The 16,585-nt window shown below is 52.7% G+C and overlaps 1 protein-coding gene across 1 annotated transcript; it reads left to right on the top strand.

The window, feature by feature from the left end:
* Positions 1-3,179: 3,179 nt before the first annotated feature.
* Myl10 (myosin light chain 10) lies at positions 3,180-16,119 on the top strand. Its single transcript, XM_075957054.1, has 7 exons — positions 3,180-3,211; positions 7,192-7,284; positions 8,120-8,195; positions 9,467-9,571; positions 13,182-13,260; positions 15,732-15,780; positions 15,880-16,119. The coding sequence occupies exons 1-7, from the start codon at positions 3,209-3,211 to the stop codon at positions 15,976-15,978; spliced, it is 504 nt and encodes a 167-aa protein (XP_075813169.1). The 5' UTR covers positions 3,180-3,208; the 3' UTR covers positions 15,979-16,119.
* Positions 16,120-16,585: the final 466 nt, after the last annotated feature.

The following is a 16,585-nucleotide window of genomic DNA, read 5'->3' as shown; positions in this document are numbered from 1 at the left end:
CACACACACACACACACACAGAGGCACGTGTGCACACACACACATACACATGTGCGTGCGCACACGTGCACAAGGGAGCAGGGATGGAGGAAGAGTTGAAAGGAGGAATCACCTGTTCCAACTGGCCTCGGTGTGGTCTGAGCAACACCTGTCTCTTTCCGGGCAGACATCCCCGGACACCTCACTGTACTCTCTGGCATTTGCAGGGCTCCAGCTAGGATGGAGATCCGGTGTTATTCCCAATGGCACTCCCATGGGCAGCCTGTGATCACTCTGCTTGCTCAGAGCTGTCCTGGGCTTTTCAAAGTTAGAGGCCAGATGCTGTCATTGTCCCCCTCATGGATCCCAGAGCCAAGAGGAACCAGGGTTAGGCTTATGGCCCGGCGAGGAAAGACACTACCCCGCAGCTGGCACAGAGAGCAGCCACCTGCGCCATGTGTGCCCCCAGAAAGGAACCAGCACCTGCTGCAGTCACACGGCCTGTCTACCCACCCATCAGTCTATTGTGGGCAAAGCTTAGATTCCAGGGCTTCTTCCACAGCCAGGGTCACCTTCAGCGGGCCGAGCCCACTGAGGGCCTGTGGAGTATGAGATGGCTCTTCTGGGATTCTCTGAAGGGGCCATGGAAGGACCTGGCCAGTATAGGTGAAAATCCAGCGAGGAACGAAAATATGATTCAATGTTAGAACACTTGCTTAGAACCCCAGCCAGGGGAGAGGGCGTGAATCTGCAGGAGAGGACCTGCCTACAGCTCCCCACAAAAGGATGGAAGCATGACTCAGTGGTAGAGCCCCTGCCTAGAATCCCCCAGTTAGGGGCTGGGGTGTGACTCAGTGGTAGAGCCCCTGCCTAGAATCCCCCAGTGAGGGGCTGGGGTGTGACTCAGTAGTAGAGCACCTGCCTAGAATCCCCCAGTGAGGGGCGGGGGTGTGGCTCAGTGGTAGAGCCCCTGCCTAGAATCCCCCAGTGAGGGGCTGGAGGTGGGGAATGCCATAGAAAGTGAACAGAATCTGCTTTAGTCCCAGAAGATTAAGATACAGGCATGAGGAGAGGGTTGTTTATATGGATAGAATCTTCTAGAAGTTTCTTTATGAACCTGTTTGAAAGGACCTCTCTCCTTAGCTCACCTCCTCTTACCAGCCATACAAGTTGTAAGGATGTGGATATGTGACTTAGCCCACTGGTCCCTCAATTTCCTCACCTGGAGAGTGGGTTAAAGTTTGACTCTGATGGGGTATGGTAGCTCCTGTCTTTAATCCTAGCATTTGGCAGACAGAGGCAGGCAGTTGGTGCTCTATGAGTTCATGGACAGCCTGGTCTACGCTGTGAGTTTCAGGACAGCCAGAACTACACAATGAGACTCTGTTTAAGGAAAGAAAAGAAAGAAAAAGAAAAGAAAAGAAGGATTAACTCTGTCTCCGAAGATCTGTTTTAGAGCCTGGTGTGACCTCCGGGTTTATAAATATCAGGCACTCTTCATTTGATTAGTATCATATTCTCTCTTCTCAAGGCAGGGATCAGCCGTACCAGGGCCTGCAGGCTTGAGGCCAGCTCCGGGGACAGCTAAGCTCTCCAGCTCTTGGGGACCTGGCAGCCGATCACATGTGGTTTCCCCACGCAGCAGCCAACTCGGCTAGCTGGAGTGGGGCTGCCTTTGAGACTGAGCGGGGGCCACCAGGGCCACGCTGGACACCTGAGGAGGCTGCTGGCAGCAGGTGTGGGCTCTGCTTGGCTCAGGGGGAGAATTCTTGGACAGATCCTCATCCGGGAGATGGGTTTGTATGCGTGTGTGAGTAAGTCTTTGTAATGCTCCCTCATCAGGGCCAACTACGTGCTTCTTTTGTTCTCTCTGTAGTAGTGTTCTTTCTCAACACTACTCTGTGTGTTTTCTTTTGTGCCCTCGCCCCACCCTGTGTGTGTGTATGTGTGTGTGTGTGTGTGTACACGCATGCGTGCGCGTGCATTGTACTAAGGATTGAATCTAGTACATGCTAAGCAAGTCTTCTACCATTGAGCCACGCCCCCAGCCCCTCACTGGGGGATTCTAGGAAGGGTTTGTCTGCTGAGCCACGCCCCCAGCCCCTCACTGGGGGATTCTAGGAAGGGTTTGTCTGCTGAGCCACGCCCCCAGCCCTCACTGGGGATTCTATGCAAGTGCTTCAGGGATGAGGTACCTTTCTAGTTGCCCTTTCGTTGTTTTGGGACAGGATCTCATATAGCCCAGACTGGCCTTGGATTTGCAATACAGCCATGACGACCTTAAACTCTTGATCTTCCCGCCTTCACCTCGCCTTGCTGGGGTCACAGACATGCGCTAGCCCTCCTAGCTTCACTTGGTACATTTTCAGGTTCTGAAGAGACCTGGGCCGGGGTGGATGAGGATGGCCCTCAAGCCCCAGAGCAACGTGGAGCCACCCTTTCTGTATGTGCAGATTCAACCAAATGTGCTCAGAAGTTTTAGGCAAAGATAAAAGGTGTGGACAGGAGGGAAATCTTTGCCTGCATCTGAAGCTTGTGAGTTCGATCCCCAGCACCAGACATTAATCAGTCAATCAATATATCACACAGAAGCACCTAGCTTCTATGCTAATAACACATCCTCTATATAAAGGACTTGAATATCTGTAGATTTGGGGGTATGAAGTCCTAGAATTCCAAAGGGTTACTGTAGTCATGTAGGTTGTAGGACCCTGGGGGACCACATCAGACCATACTACAGGTAGCAACATCACAACCTCTCCCACATTGTCCCTACGAGAGGGCTGAGAATCCCAGAGGATGGTGTCTCACACAGAACCCTGAAGCTCACGAGTGAGTGTCTGGTACCAGTTGGGGCAGTGCCTATACTTCAGTGCTCTTCTGACCCTCCTGGGTCCAACTGGTCCCTGGCATTGACATATCCTTCATGTCCTTGGCCATCTGCCCCCTTCCTGGTCCATGGTCTGTTGCTGAGAGAGAAAACAGTTGGCTTAGTGATGTCGGAGATCCCCATGGCTTAGACAGTCTCCACACTGGTGGCCTCTGCCACCCACTCCCCACAGCCCCAGGGAGATGCCTGGCTTGAATGCCCCTCATCTTGTCCTTGGTCACCTTCCAACCTGTTGTCTAGGACTGGAATAGTGCCTGGCTTGGAGGTGCACTATTTAAAGAGCCACCCCAAGTTGCCTTGTCCCCAGATCTGCCGCAGCACTCAAAAGCACGCCAGACCATGGTAGGCTGGAAACACCTTCCCTGAACAGTCTCCATGGGGCTCAGCATCTCAGCTTTGGTCCCCTTCCCGCTTCCCTTCCAGCCCCAACCTCAGTCCTGGCCTCCTTGCTCAACTCTCGTCTCATCTTTGGGAGCTTGACTTTGTGTGTAATTCTGAGTTTTTCTTTTTCAACTTTGACCTTGTTGCTTTCAATGCTTCCCTCAACCGGCAGCTACGGTCAGACTGACTTTGATCCTCGGACTTGGCTGATCCTCTGTTGGGTGACAGTAGCTTGGGTGTCTAGTCTCATCCGTGTGGCTTCTTTTTGTATGTGGCGTGTGTTTACATGTGTTCTCATGTGTGCAACTGTGCGTGCATCCATGTGTAAAGGTCAGAAGTAGCCTCCAGTGTTGTTCCTTAGGTTCATTCATCTTGTTTTTGAGACAGGGTCTCTTACTCTTAGCTGGAGATTACCAATTGGGCGAGGATGGCTGCCCCATGAGGTCAAAGGATCCTGTTCCCTTTCTGCCAGCACTGCATGGCTTCTGGTTCTCACGCATGCAAGACAGTCACTCCTCAGACTTAGCTGTTTCCCAGCCTCTCATCCATGCGGGTTCTGACTTGGTGATGTTCTTTAATTCCACAAGGATGGAAGTTGGGGGATAAGGAAGAGGAGTGTGGACAGGGATCAGTGCCCTGGTCTTACTGGCTTCATAGACTATAGGGTTCCTGCTGTCTTCTGGGCAGAGGCTCAGATTGCAGTGGGCTGGAGGTGTGGGTCTCTCTCAGGCCCTGTGGCTGTCCCCTGCCCCCGTGACTCAGCATCTGTCCTTCCTTCTATCACCTCTTATTAATGGCCTACCTCCTATGGGACAATAAGCTCTTTGGAGACAAGAAAGGGGGTTGATTCCTCTCAGGGTCCTGGTGACTAGACCCAGGCTTTGACTGGAGGTTGGCAGGTGTCTTATAATCATTCTGATGTTTTGAGGTTGGCATTGTTCTTAGTTTTATAAGTAAAGGCATTCTGGGGAGTGTGGCTTAGTCAGCAGAGCCCTTGTTCAGCATCCGTGAGGTTTTGTGCTCCATCCTCAGCACCACACCAACTGGGCACGGTGACACATGCCTGTCATCCCAGCACTTGGGCGGTGGAGACGTAAGGATCAGAACTTCAAGGTCATCTTTTGCTACATGATGAGTTTGAAGCCAGCCTGGGCTTCATGAGACTCAGTGTAAATAAAAAAAAAAGTTAATATAAGTAGGGAAGCTGAGACTTACAGAATGTAAGTGTCTTATGTACGCCAGTGCACCTGTGCACATGTGCAGAGAGAAGGACATCAGGTGTCCCGTTCTGTCACTCTCTACCACATTCCCTTGAGACAGGGCCTCTCACTGAACCTGGAGTTCATCTAGCCTCAGAAGTCTCTTGTCTCTGCCTCCCCTAGCATTGGAGTTCCAAGTGTGTGGTCAAATGCACCTGGCTTTCCATGTGAGTTGGGAGAATTTGAACTCAGGTCTTCCTGAGTCTAACCCATTGCCCCAGCCGTGTTAACTGAGGTCTGGGTGACTCCTTCTTCTTGGGAATGTTCCCTTTGGGAGTAAACTTTCAAAGGTATGAACTTAAACTTCTAAGCCAGATAAAAGAAGCTTTGCCTTGCAGAGCTCTAGCCCCAGGAGGGTCTGTGACCAGGAGGACTTGGAAGGCCAGGGTGGAGAAGGCATACAGAGGTGTGTGTGTCTCTGTGTGTGTATGTATGTGTCTGTGTGTGTGCCTGTGTGTCTGTATGTGTCTTTATGTGTGTGTGTCTGTGTGTGCGCCTATGTATGTGTCTTTGTGTGTGTGCCTGTGTGTGTGTCTTTGTGTATGCCTCTGTGTGTCTGTATGTGGGCCTGTGTGTGTGTGTCTGTGTCTCTGTGTGTGTCTGTGTATGTCTGTGTCTCTGTGTGTGTGTCTTTGTGTGTGCCTGTGTGTATGTCTGTGTCTCTGTGTGTGTGTGTCTGTGTCTCTGTGTGTGTCTGTGTGTCTGTGTATATCTGTGTCTCTGTGTGTGTGTGTCTTTGTGTGTTCCTGTGTGTGTGTCTGGTATGTCTGTATATCTGTGTCTCTGTGTGTGTCTTTGTGTGTGTGTCTTTGTGTGTGTGTCTGTGTGTCTGTGTCCTTCTCTCTCTGTTTCTTTGTGTATGTAACTGGGTGTGTGTACCTGTGTGTGTGTCTCTGTATTTCTGTGTGTCTACGTGTATGTGTGTCTGTGTGTCCAGGGGGTGGCTTGCAGTCCTGAGGATGAGCAGAATGTCCTGCTGACGGAAGTGATCATATTTTATTAATCAGAGGAAAATGTATATGTAATTATGTGAGATGAACTCCGTAGGGGAGTTCTTTTCTTTATGATATCTGAAGGAATTTATAAATATTTCCTAGGCTTACAGCATCCCACGTGTGGCCTCTTTGCCAGGCACCCCCTCTTTCAAAGGATTATTCAAGATTAGCACCCAGTAAAAGCTGATTATAAGCCACTGGGTTGTTGCTCCTGACTTGTGCCCAGAGTGGAGCTGGGAGACCACACAGGTGCTAGGTGGCAGAAGGGAAGCTGGAGAAACCCCAGCTAGGAGGATAAATAATGCTTAGAGGAGGAGTGGGCTGCTGGGGGAGGGGTGGCGCCCAGACCCGTGTTCCTCTCTGACATCAGGGGTCAGGGGCTGGGGAGAACTGTGTTGGTAGCGTGCTTGCTCTGTGAACATGAGGTCCCGAGTTTGACCCCCAGAACCCAGGTGGAAAAGAAAATGTTGGATGCGATGACATGGGTTCGCAATCCCAGCGCTGGAGAGAGGTAACAACACTGGGGAGACAGAGATGGTGGATCCTTGGTGCTCAAAGACCAGCCACGCTGGCTGAGTAGGTAAACTTTGGCCAATGAGCGATCTTGTCTCAAAAATATAATTGAGAGGCGGCTTGGCAAGTAAAAGGTGCTTGCGGCCAAGTCTGATGACCCTGATGGTCCTGGTGCCCACACAGTGGAAGAAGAGAGAGCGCTGATTCCTGAAAGCTGACCTCTGACCTCCACATACACACACACTATGGCACATGCCCACACACATCACAAGTACACATCCCATTCTGGGGTGACAGGAGCAGATGTTGGGGTTAGAAGGCGTCTCAAAGTGGGTTTGGGGTGGGGAAAGGACCCAGGTGAGTAGCTGGGGAGCTGTGAGATCCTGTCCAGGATGAATCTTGCAGGACCAAGAGCCTAGACAGTGTGCTGAGAATATTCTGGAAGTTTTTACGACTAGACAAGGCCAGATTCCAGCAGAGTCGGGGGTTATGGGAGTGAGCTCAGGAAACTCCACAGAAGGTCTGGGGATAGAAAATGCTCATTTGCATCTGCCTCCTTTGGCAGCCTGGATGGGGGTGGGTGACTGGGTGAGGAGCAGTGGCCCCGCCCTGCTCAGTGGCCACTCCGTAGACTTCTTGCCTGAGCTGAGAAGGTGAGACTAATGTACTCGTTACTCCTCTCATGCTGGGACAAAATGCATGACAAAAGCAAGCTAAAGGAGGCAGGTTTTTTTGGCTCCCAGTTTGAGGATACAGTCTATCACTAGGTGGGGTTGTCATGGCAACAGGAGCATGAGGCAGCTGGTCACGCTGCATCTGCAGTCAGAAAGCAGACAGGTGAACGCTGGTGCTCAGTTCAGGACCCCAGGCCGTGGGATGATGCCACCCACATTTAGGGTGGGGCTTCTCACCTCCATTAACTAGTCTAGAAACTTCCTCACAGACATGCCCAGGGTTTGTCTCCATAGTGGCCCTAGGCCCTGTCAGGTTGACAGTCTTTAGCTGTCACAACTAATTGTGAAACTCTGTCCACCGCTCCAGCCGGCTGCTGTGTGTACAGGAAAGAAAGACGATGGTACCTGGACCATGGTGTTCCTGGACCCGTGGCCTGGCACTGATGACTGCTGACCTCTGGAGGAAGCAATGACCACAAGGATTCACCTCTTCTCCACAGGCACCCAGAAGAGCCCGGAAGAGAGCAGAAGGCACAGCCAGTTCCAATGTCTTCTCGATGTTCGACCAGTCCCAGATTCAGGAGTTTAAAGAGGTTGGTCAGTGGCCCTGGGGACATTGGGCACCTGTATTCACTACTTTCTTTCTCCAGCCATGACATGCCTGGAAAAAGCAACTTAAGGAAGGAAGGGCTAGCTCCGGCTCACAGTCTGAGAGTACTGTCGGTCAGGGTTGGGGAAGGTGTGGCAGCAGGAACGTTAGCTGCTCACACAGCCTTCAGTCAGAAAGCAGAGAGAGATGAAGGCTGGCGCCCTGCTTGCTTCTCCTTTTCATTCAGTGAGAAACCCTGCCGGCCCATGAGAAGGTGCTGTCCTCACTTAAGGTGGATTTTCCCTCCTGAGTTAACCCAGTCTAGAAAACCCCTCACAGATGCGCCCAGAGGTATTTCCATGGTGATCCTAAATCTAGTCAAGTTGTCAAAAACAGACGAACCATCACAGAGGATTACCGGGATTCTCAGAGGTTGTCCACAGTGACTGCCCACACTGTTATCATTCTTCAAGGTCTTTGTGGCTGCCTTTACGCCTGCGGAGGTGGCTCGCTGCTCTCTACCTTCCCTTTCTGAGCCTCGATTTCCCTCCCCAAGCTTCAGTCTCCCTCGCTGAGCCTCAGTTTCCCTCTCTGAGTCACTGTGTTCTTGAAACGAGACAAGGAGTGTGGAGTCCCAGACCACTTAGGGTAGAGGCTGAGAGAGGGTGGACTACAGTTCCCAGGATGCTGTGTGCACAAACTAGGTTGGAGCTCTGAGAAGCTGGGGCTCCTCATTGAGGGTCCTCCTGTAGTGGACAGCCAAAGACACTCTGGAGAGAGGGGGTGGGACCGGCTGGTCTGGGTCGGCCCTGGTGGCTCATGGTCCATGTCTTCATCAGGCCTTCACTATCATGGACCAGAACCGGGATGGCTTCATCGACAAGGAGGACCTGAGGGACACCTTCGCCGCACTGGGTGGGTAAAGCGGAAGCTGAGGCAGTTTGGGACCTTGGGTGTTAGAGGGAGCTAATGGCCAAAGCAGCCACAGAGAGGGGCACAGTGGAGGGGAAGGTTTCTATGGGGCAGGAGGTCTTGGTGGCTAGGGAGAACATCATGAGATAGTTTTTGACAGTGTGCAAAGGCCCTGGGGCACTGAGAGGTCATAAGGCTGCGGTAGTACGTGCCTGTAACCCCAAAACTCGCACAACAAGGCAGGTGGAGTTCGGGTTCACGGGTAGCCTGGACTACTTGGCCAAACACTGACTCAAAATAAAATAGTAGAGAGCTGGGGTTGGGGAAAACCTGGAGCTGATTAACTAAGGTACCAATATGGGTGGAGTTTTGAGGTCCTGGGGACCTGAGTGCCCACTGGGACCACGCAGAATCAACAGTTCCCATGTCCAGGAATGCATGAGACCTGAGGCTCCCTACTCACTCCCACTTCTACTTCTTCCAGCCTCGGTTTGCTTGTCTGTTCATTTGTTGTTGTTGTGCTAGTCTGTGAAAGGGAGCTGCAGAGTGGCTCGCTCTGCTTTCTGGGAAGATGGACTGATGGACGGATGGATGGATGGATGGATGGATGGACGGATGGATGGATGGATGGACGATGGCTCTGCTTTCTAGGAAGATGGATGGATGGACGGATGGATGGACGGACGGATGGATGGATGGATGGATGGACGGATGGATGGATGGATGGACGATGGCTCTGCTTTCTAGGAAGATGGATGGATGGACGGATGGATGGATGGATGGATGGATGGATGGATGGACGATGGCTCTGCTTTCGAGGAAGATGGACGGATGGATGGATGGATGGATGGACGGATGGATGGATGGATGGATGGACGATGGCTCTGCTTTCTAGGAAGATGGACGGATGGATGGATGGATGGATGGATGGACGGATGGATGGATGGATGGACGATGGCTCTGCTTTCTAGGAAGATGGACGGATGGATGGATGGATGGATGGATGGATGGATGGATGGATGGACGGATGAACAGATGGATGGACGGCTCTGCTTTCTAGGAAGATGGATGGATGGGTGGATGGATGGAATAATGGATGGATGGATGGATGGACGGACAGAAAGGGGGGCGAGGGTGGAAAAAGCAGCCTATAGACTCCAGTGTTCTCCCTGAAGTTTCCCTAGTAGATGGACGGTGCCCGCTGGAGGTGGGTGGAGCAGTAGAAGCAGGAGACACTGAGGCTGTCCTTGAACTCGTCCCCTCTCCCTCTCCAGGTCGCATAAATGTCAAGAACGAGGAGCTGGAAGCCATGGTGAAGGAAGCTCCAGGGCCCATCAACTTCACAGTTTTCCTGACCATGTTTGGGGAGAAACTCAAGGGTGAGTGAGGATTTTGTGGGCCCAGGGGAGGGCTGGGAGCTGGAAATAGATACACCCACCTGCTTGGCCCTTATGTTATATAACCACGGATGGAAACATGGTAAGATTCCCAGATACTATCCCCTGGCTGTACACATTGGCCCGGACCCTGCCTCAGTTTCCACCTCTGTGTGCACAGTGGAGAGCGCTGTGATTGACCCCTCCCTTGTGATCCTTCTGCCCAAGTCAGGACAATACCCACCCACCCACTTCTACTCCAAGTTCTCCTTTCTACCTGTCAGCTCTGTCATCCTCCTGTTCTAATCCCGCCCCACCTGTGATCAACTTGTGGCTGACCCCACTGCTAGGCTTGTCTTGTTCTGTTCTGGAGTCACTGTGGTCTCCACGGAGAGAAGTAGGGAGCTCTTCTCAGTGCTGAGGAGTCGGAGGACGTTCACTGAGTTTGTGATGCCTGCCCCTGGTGCCCCAGCAAAAGAAAAGTCGAATAGATCCAGTTCTAATTGCTCCATATTCCTGAGACACAGCTCCAAGTCTGGGGATAGAAGATGGGTCATCTCTGATCCTCCTCTCTTTGGCTCTGGGAACTCCCCTGCAAACACATCCCTGAGTTCGGGGGTTCTGTGGTGGAATGGGGCACCCTGGGCTATGGCTGCCCCTAAACTTTAGCAATAAGATCTGGCCTCCCTTACAGAGTGAGGCAGTGAGAATGAGTGGGCTAATTTGTATTCTGTATTTTAGTAGAGCCCTTGCCTAGCATATTTACTCAGGGCTGAGGTGTGGTTCAGGTGTAGAGCCCCTGCCTAGAATCCCCCAGTGAGGGGCTGGGGTGTGGCTCAGTGGTAGAGCCCCTGCCTAGAACCCCCCAGTGAGGGGCTGGGATGTGACTCAGTGGTAGAGCCCCTGCCTAGAATCCCCCAGTGAGAGGCTGGGGTGTGGCTCAGTGGTAGAGCCCCTGCCTAGAATCCCCCAGTGAGGGGTTGGGGTACGGCTCAGTGGTAGAGCCCCTGCCTAGAATCCCCCAGTGAGGGGCTGGGGTGTGACTCAGTGGTAGAGCCCCTGCCTAGAATCCCCCAGTGAGGGGCTGGGGGTGTGGCTCAGTGGGAGAGCCGGAGGATTGTGTCTCTAGCCCTGGGTGACCTGTGTGTTGGAGATGAACAGTAGTTCATTTATGGCCTCTTTTGGGTGCTCACAGAAAGGCGCACCACTTCCAGCTGTGATGACCTGTTTTACAGACAAGAGATTGAGACACGAGGCTCACTTAGTCTGTGGCTAAGTCAGAGTGACGACCGAAGCCCCGCTGGGGACCTCGAACTGCATCTTGTTCTCATCTTTGCTGGGGTTCCAGGCCTGGGGCTCCAGCTGGGCCTGTCATGCAAACTTGTCTAGGGCTGCGTGAGAGGCTGGCAGCAGGGAGGGCAGTGGGCTGGGACGGGCACCATCGCAGCCGCAGCCGTTAATTGAGACAAGGAGACGGTCCTTTGAATGCCCACAATGGCAGGGAGCCACCACACAGGGCTTTTTATGGGTCTCCTACGCCTCAGAGCAGAGGCCCTCCCTGGAGACAAGGCAGGGAGTGGCTTACTGAGGTGAGTGTCCCACAGCCAGGCCAGAGATAACAAGATCCAACACTTGGTCCCCAGGAAGATGATGGGGGCCAACTGTGGACCTGTTTCAATGTCCCAGACTCTTTAGAGGGACACAGGGTTTAGCTAATTGATAGAATTGGGAAGCGGTGGCCTTGGAGGCTGGGACCCCAGCCAGCCCCTATCAGCATCCCTGCACCTTTAGCCTCTCCACCTTCAAGCTATCTTCAACTCTGCTGCTATGCCCACCTGGGATGGACTCACTGGCTCTAGTTATTATTCAGAGGGGACGAAGCCCTTATTCCCAGGTGACAGCCTGATAGAGAAGACACACAAGGCTCTGACTCATTCTGATAGGGGACACACTCATCGGCCTGGCATATTCTTACAGAAGAGAGACACAGGTCCCTCATGTAGTCTGATGAGGGAGGCACAGAGCCCTGACTTAGTTTAATGGAGGAGACACAGACAGGCCTGATTCATTCTGATGGGGGAAATAAGTGGGCTCCGCCCCAGTCTGATGGGGAGACCTAGACAGCTCTATGTCCATGTAGTGAAGCCCAGGCCTAGAGCTGGGCTTAGAGCAGGGATGGATTGGTAGCTCTGATTCATTGACTTTATTAAAGTCTATCCGCCAAGCTGTGTAGTGGCACATACCTGTAATCCCAGTACTTGGGAGGAGGGAGGCAGGAGGATCAGGAGTTCAAAGCCAACCTCAGCTATACAGCAAGTTCTAGACCAGCTTGGGCTAGATGGCATGTAGTCAAAAACAAAACAAAACAAAAACTCCACCACAACAAAAAACAACAGCAGAGCAAAACAAAATAAAATTCCAGGCCATTAGCAGCTACCAGCCAGCTGGTCCTGTACATAGTGTGGCAAACAGACCTTTGACCTCTTGGCAGTGCAGGGCCTTGATGGAGGGAAGGGCTTTCCAGGTCCACTCTGAGACAGGTGTGGGCCAGCATGATGAGGATAAAGGCCTGACCAAGGATTTCAGGGCACCTGCTTCCATCCAGGTAGACACTGAGCCACACTGCAGCTCCTCACTGGGGGATTCTAGGCAGGGGCTCTACCACTGAGCCACACCCCAGCCCCTCACTGGGGGATTCTAGGCAGGGGCTCTACCACTGAGCCACACCCCAACTCCTCACTGGGGGATTCTAGGCAGGTGCTCTACCACTGAGTCACACCCCAGCCCCTCACTGGGGGATTCTAGGCAGGGGCTCTACCACTGAGCCACACCCCAACTCCTCACTGGGGGATTCTAGGCAGTGTCTCTACCACTAAACCATGCCTCCAGCCTCAGATTCATTTATTTTGGTAACAACTTTCTTCAAAGCCACAAATGTGGTACAAGAGAAACTGTTCGAAGAGCTTGGCGGTTTTATAGAAACCTAGGTGCACTGCATACATTTAGTTGCAAATAGCCTGCTCCGTTGCACATAGATTCCCTGACAGAACATTTACTGCAGAGCATTTGCTGTGCTCTCCACTCTTCTGACAGTGGCCCCCATTTCACAGATGAAGAAACTAAAGCTCAGGGAGGTCAGGTGACTTGTCCAAGGTCTCAGAGCTGATATGATTGAATGACCACTGAGGTCTGGGGGTGAGGAAGCAGCAACCGAGAGATTCATTCTTGACTCAAGTTGTGCACAGAAGCTGTAAGTGAAGGGAAAAGACCTCTGATCGTGGGGCTGAGGTTAGACTTCATTGGTGAGGTCTTCAAGATCAGGTCACCCTAGGTAGAGAGGTGGGCCATGGGCTGGGTGACAATGCAGCCGGAATAGTTCCTCTTGTGCCACTTCTGCGGCTTTGAAGGAAATTGTTACTGAAATAAATAATTCAGAGTCTGTGGGGTGTGGCTCAGTGATAGAGCTGCTGCCTAGAACCGCCCAGCCAGGAGCTATGGGTGTGGCTCAGTGGAAGTTGGGGTCGTTGCCCCTTTTTCCTGCTCAGCTTGGCACCACCTCCGAGAGGCCCTCACTACCCTTTTGTTCTCCCTGTCCTGTATCTGCGATCTCTAGGCACGGACCCGGAAGAGACCATACTGCATGCCTTCAAAGTGTTTGACACGGAAGGAAAAGGCTTTGTCAAGGCTGACTTGTAAGTTCTCAGCTGAGGCACGCCAGAGTGGATGTCAGGCCTGCCTCTTTCCCCCTCAGAACTCCCCTGAGCAGGGTTAACATCCATCCAGTAGCTAGAGGCCACAGCCAGGCCAGCACAGCTCCCTCCCTCCCAGGCCTTGGTGCCCCCCTCTCTCTGTGTGTGAGTGGATGGGCAGTGTGGCATGGGCCAAGGAGTGCTTCTGAGTGTTGGGGATGGAGAAGGGTGGGGGGCCTTGAAGGATGCGTACAGGTTGTCCAGTGTAGTGCAGGAATGGCATTTCAGATGTGAGAACAGAGCATGATTTCCGGCTTAGTGTGCTTTGACTACTAAACTGGCCTGGGGGCGGGGAGAGGAGTAGCCTGGAGCCTGGAAGAAGCAGAGTGGGGGCTATGGCCCATGGATATGGGGGTGGAGTGGGAAGGACTGGCCAGCAAAGATCCAGAAGCCAGGGCCAGTGGAACACCAAGCTCGAGGAGAGGACAGTGCCAGATGGGGACATCAGTGCCCAGCTCAGCTTGGGACGCCTAGGTAAAAAGTGTCCATGGGAAGCTGTTCTGCAGGCCATCGGGCTGCCATCACAGAGATGGGTTCTGCTGTGGTGGCCTGTGCCATATGCACACAGGAGGCACAACGAGCCAAGGTCAGGCTCCCTGGAAACTGGGTTAACCTCCAAGCTGTCCCTTCCAAACCTGGCTGGTGAGATGGCCCCTCCTTAGCCAGGATAGATGGGTACCCAGTGACAGCCATTCTTTAGGAGTTCAGGTGTTGATGTGTCTGGCTGTCCACAGGAGCTTCCCCCAGCAGGGTGGAAGAGAGAGCGGATAAAGTCTGGTGGAGACACACGTGCATGTCCCTTCTTATATACTGTCTGCAGAGGCTCTGAGTCAGGCTTCCTGGAGAGCAGAGGGACTGCCAAGGGCACATCAAACCCAAACCCCATCTTTGAGATCTGTGGCTCATTCTTGACTTTAGAGGAGCCAGGAAAAACCCTTGGCATGACTGGGACTCCCAGGAATATGAAGATAGCACTGAGGTGGGCGAGAGGAAGGGGCACTCATTCTGGCAATGGAAGGAACAGTCCTGGTCTGTGGGGACATAGAACACAGGGCTGCTGGCCAGACAGGCCACAGAAGTGGATCTGGTTGAAACAGAGTCTCTGCAGAGTCCCTAGCTTTGGCAACCTGGAAACTGTGACTGTCCCATAGTAACAAACAATGGAAAATGTGTGTTGCTCCCTAACCAGGCAGGGCCTGCCACCGCAGGCGCCGGAGCAGGTCCTGAGAGCAGAGGCTCTGCTGAGCTCTCTGATCCCATGCTTGCCCACAGAGCCTCCTGAAGCTTGCAGGCCCCTTCTCGGTTCTCATGCAGAACTGGATGCTGGCCCTACCTCCAGTAATTTCCCCCCTGGATCCCAAGGAGACAGCCCCAACCCTGACACATCCTCCCTCTGGGATGGCAGGCAGATTAGAAGCCCTCCCAAGCTTCGGTTTTCCCTAGATAAAGGGGATTCTTGCACTAGTAGCCGAGGAATCAAGTTCTAAAGAGACCCAGGGGAAGACTGGGCTGCAACTTCCCGTGATGCTCTTGTACAGTGTGACGTAGTCTGGGAAATGCTGGTTGGCTGACAGCCAAAACAAGTTGGAAGAGGCACCAAGGAGAAGCCAAGGTGGGGCCAGGCTGGTCGTCCCAGCTACTCTGAGGTAGGAGAGGCAGGGGCCAGACAGAGTCACAGAATGAGTTCAAGACCAGCCTGGGAAACTTAGTGAGTCGTCTCAAAACAGAAAGTAAAGAGAAACCAGGTGGTGGTAGTGCAAGCCTTTAATCCCAGCACTCGGGAGGCAGAGATAGGCAGATCTCAGAATTTGAAACCAGCCTTGTCTACAGAGTGAGTTCTAGTACATGCAGGGCTACACAGAGAAATCCTTTATTGAAACTAACAGCAAAAACAACAACAAAAAGCAAAGAAAAAAAAAGAAAGATGAGAAAAGAAGAAAGACAAAGTAAAGAAGACTGGGGACATAATTTGAGGGTAGAGTATCTGCCTTGAGTGATTCAGTGAGGGGCTGGAATGTGGTTCTGCGGTAGAGCACCTGCCTAGAATCCCCCAGTGAGGGGCAGTAGAGCATTCCCCTAACATGGCCCAGGTCCTGGGTTCCATCCCTTGATAAAAGACAAAGGAGTCTGCGCCCACCCCCCCAGCAGTCTAGGTTGATGGTTAGCAAACCCTGGGCATTTCAGTGGCCTTCAGGTCATGTTGGAGTCTCAAAATTATTTCATTCTGTCCCCCATGGTTGCTAGAAGAGTACAGGTTGCCAGAGAAACAGTTAGGACTTAAAGAGATGCTTTGGGGCTGGGAGAATCATCCCTAGGCTGGGGTCCCCTAGGCAAGAGGTCCCCTAGGAACCTCGTGGCCACGTGGCCACCAGGCAGCTCTTCCACAAGACCTGATGGCTTTTCTCCACCACCAGCATTAAGGAAAAGCTCATGACCCAGGCTGACCGCTTCAGTGAGGAGGAGGTATGTGTGGGCTTTGAGGGGATTCCTATAGATTTCCTGCTCCGATTCTTCTTTCTTCCATCTCCCCCATCTAACCTGACCCTCTGCTCCCTCTCCCAGGTCAAGCAGATGTTTGCAGCTTTCCCACCCGATGTCTGTGGCAACTTAGACTACAGGAATCTGTGCTATGTCATCACACACGGCGAGGAGAAGGACTAGAAGAAGCCCCTCCTCCATACCTGAAGTCAGCCAAGATTGGCTGGGTGGGGGGACCAGCGCATAGCTCCCGTTGCTAGTGTGTGAAGGGAAAACAGTCTCCATCTTCCCCGGAGCCCAGGGCTGAAGTGGGAATAAATATCACAGAGACGTCCATCTGGGTGATGTTTGCGTGGTTAGTGCTCTGGTCGGGAAGACAATGAAACATTCCCCTCCTTGCTAGTTTTTCCAAAACGTTTGGGCCTCTAGTTCTGCTCAGCTGTTCCTGATGAGCTGGGTTTAGAAGTAATGGATGGTCTTAATGCCCCCATCTGGCCCACAGGGCATTGTCTTCATTTGATGGGGGTTTTATTGAGCACCTAGCGTCTGTGAGGCGCCTGCATGAGACAGGGTTGCTCATGTGCAGTAGGGTCATGAGGACCACGGGGAGAAAGATCCTCAGATGGACCAAAGCTGGGACACGAGTGGGGAGGAGGGTGGGACAGAAAGGGAGACACTAGGGAGAAGCAGGGGGGCACAGGCAAAGTTGGAGAGGAGGGGAGATCCACGCGGGGACATTTAAAGGGTAGGCGGAGAACTCTTCATCCTCACACATGACATTGAAGACGGA

Source organism: Microtus pennsylvanicus, chromosome 1 (genome assembly GCF_037038515.1).
Source record: "Microtus pennsylvanicus isolate mMicPen1 chromosome 1, mMicPen1.hap1, whole genome shotgun sequence".
NCBI lineage: Eukaryota > Metazoa > Chordata > Mammalia > Rodentia > Cricetidae > Microtus > Microtus pennsylvanicus.
The sequence above is the reverse complement of the archived record's forward strand: the minus strand, read 5'-3'. Positions and strand labels throughout refer to the sequence as shown.

Bases quoted from the DNA above. Each gene is read 5' to 3' on its own strand.
- Myl10 (XM_075957054.1), top strand. The intron at 9,572-13,181 runs GTGAGTGAGGAT...TGCGATCTCTAG, and splicing joins GTTTGGGGAGAAACTCAAGG to GCACGGACCCGGAAGAGACC. The intron at 15,781-15,879 runs GTATGTGTGGGC...TCCCTCTCCCAG, and splicing joins ACCGCTTCAGTGAGGAGGAG to GTCAAGCAGATGTTTGCAGC.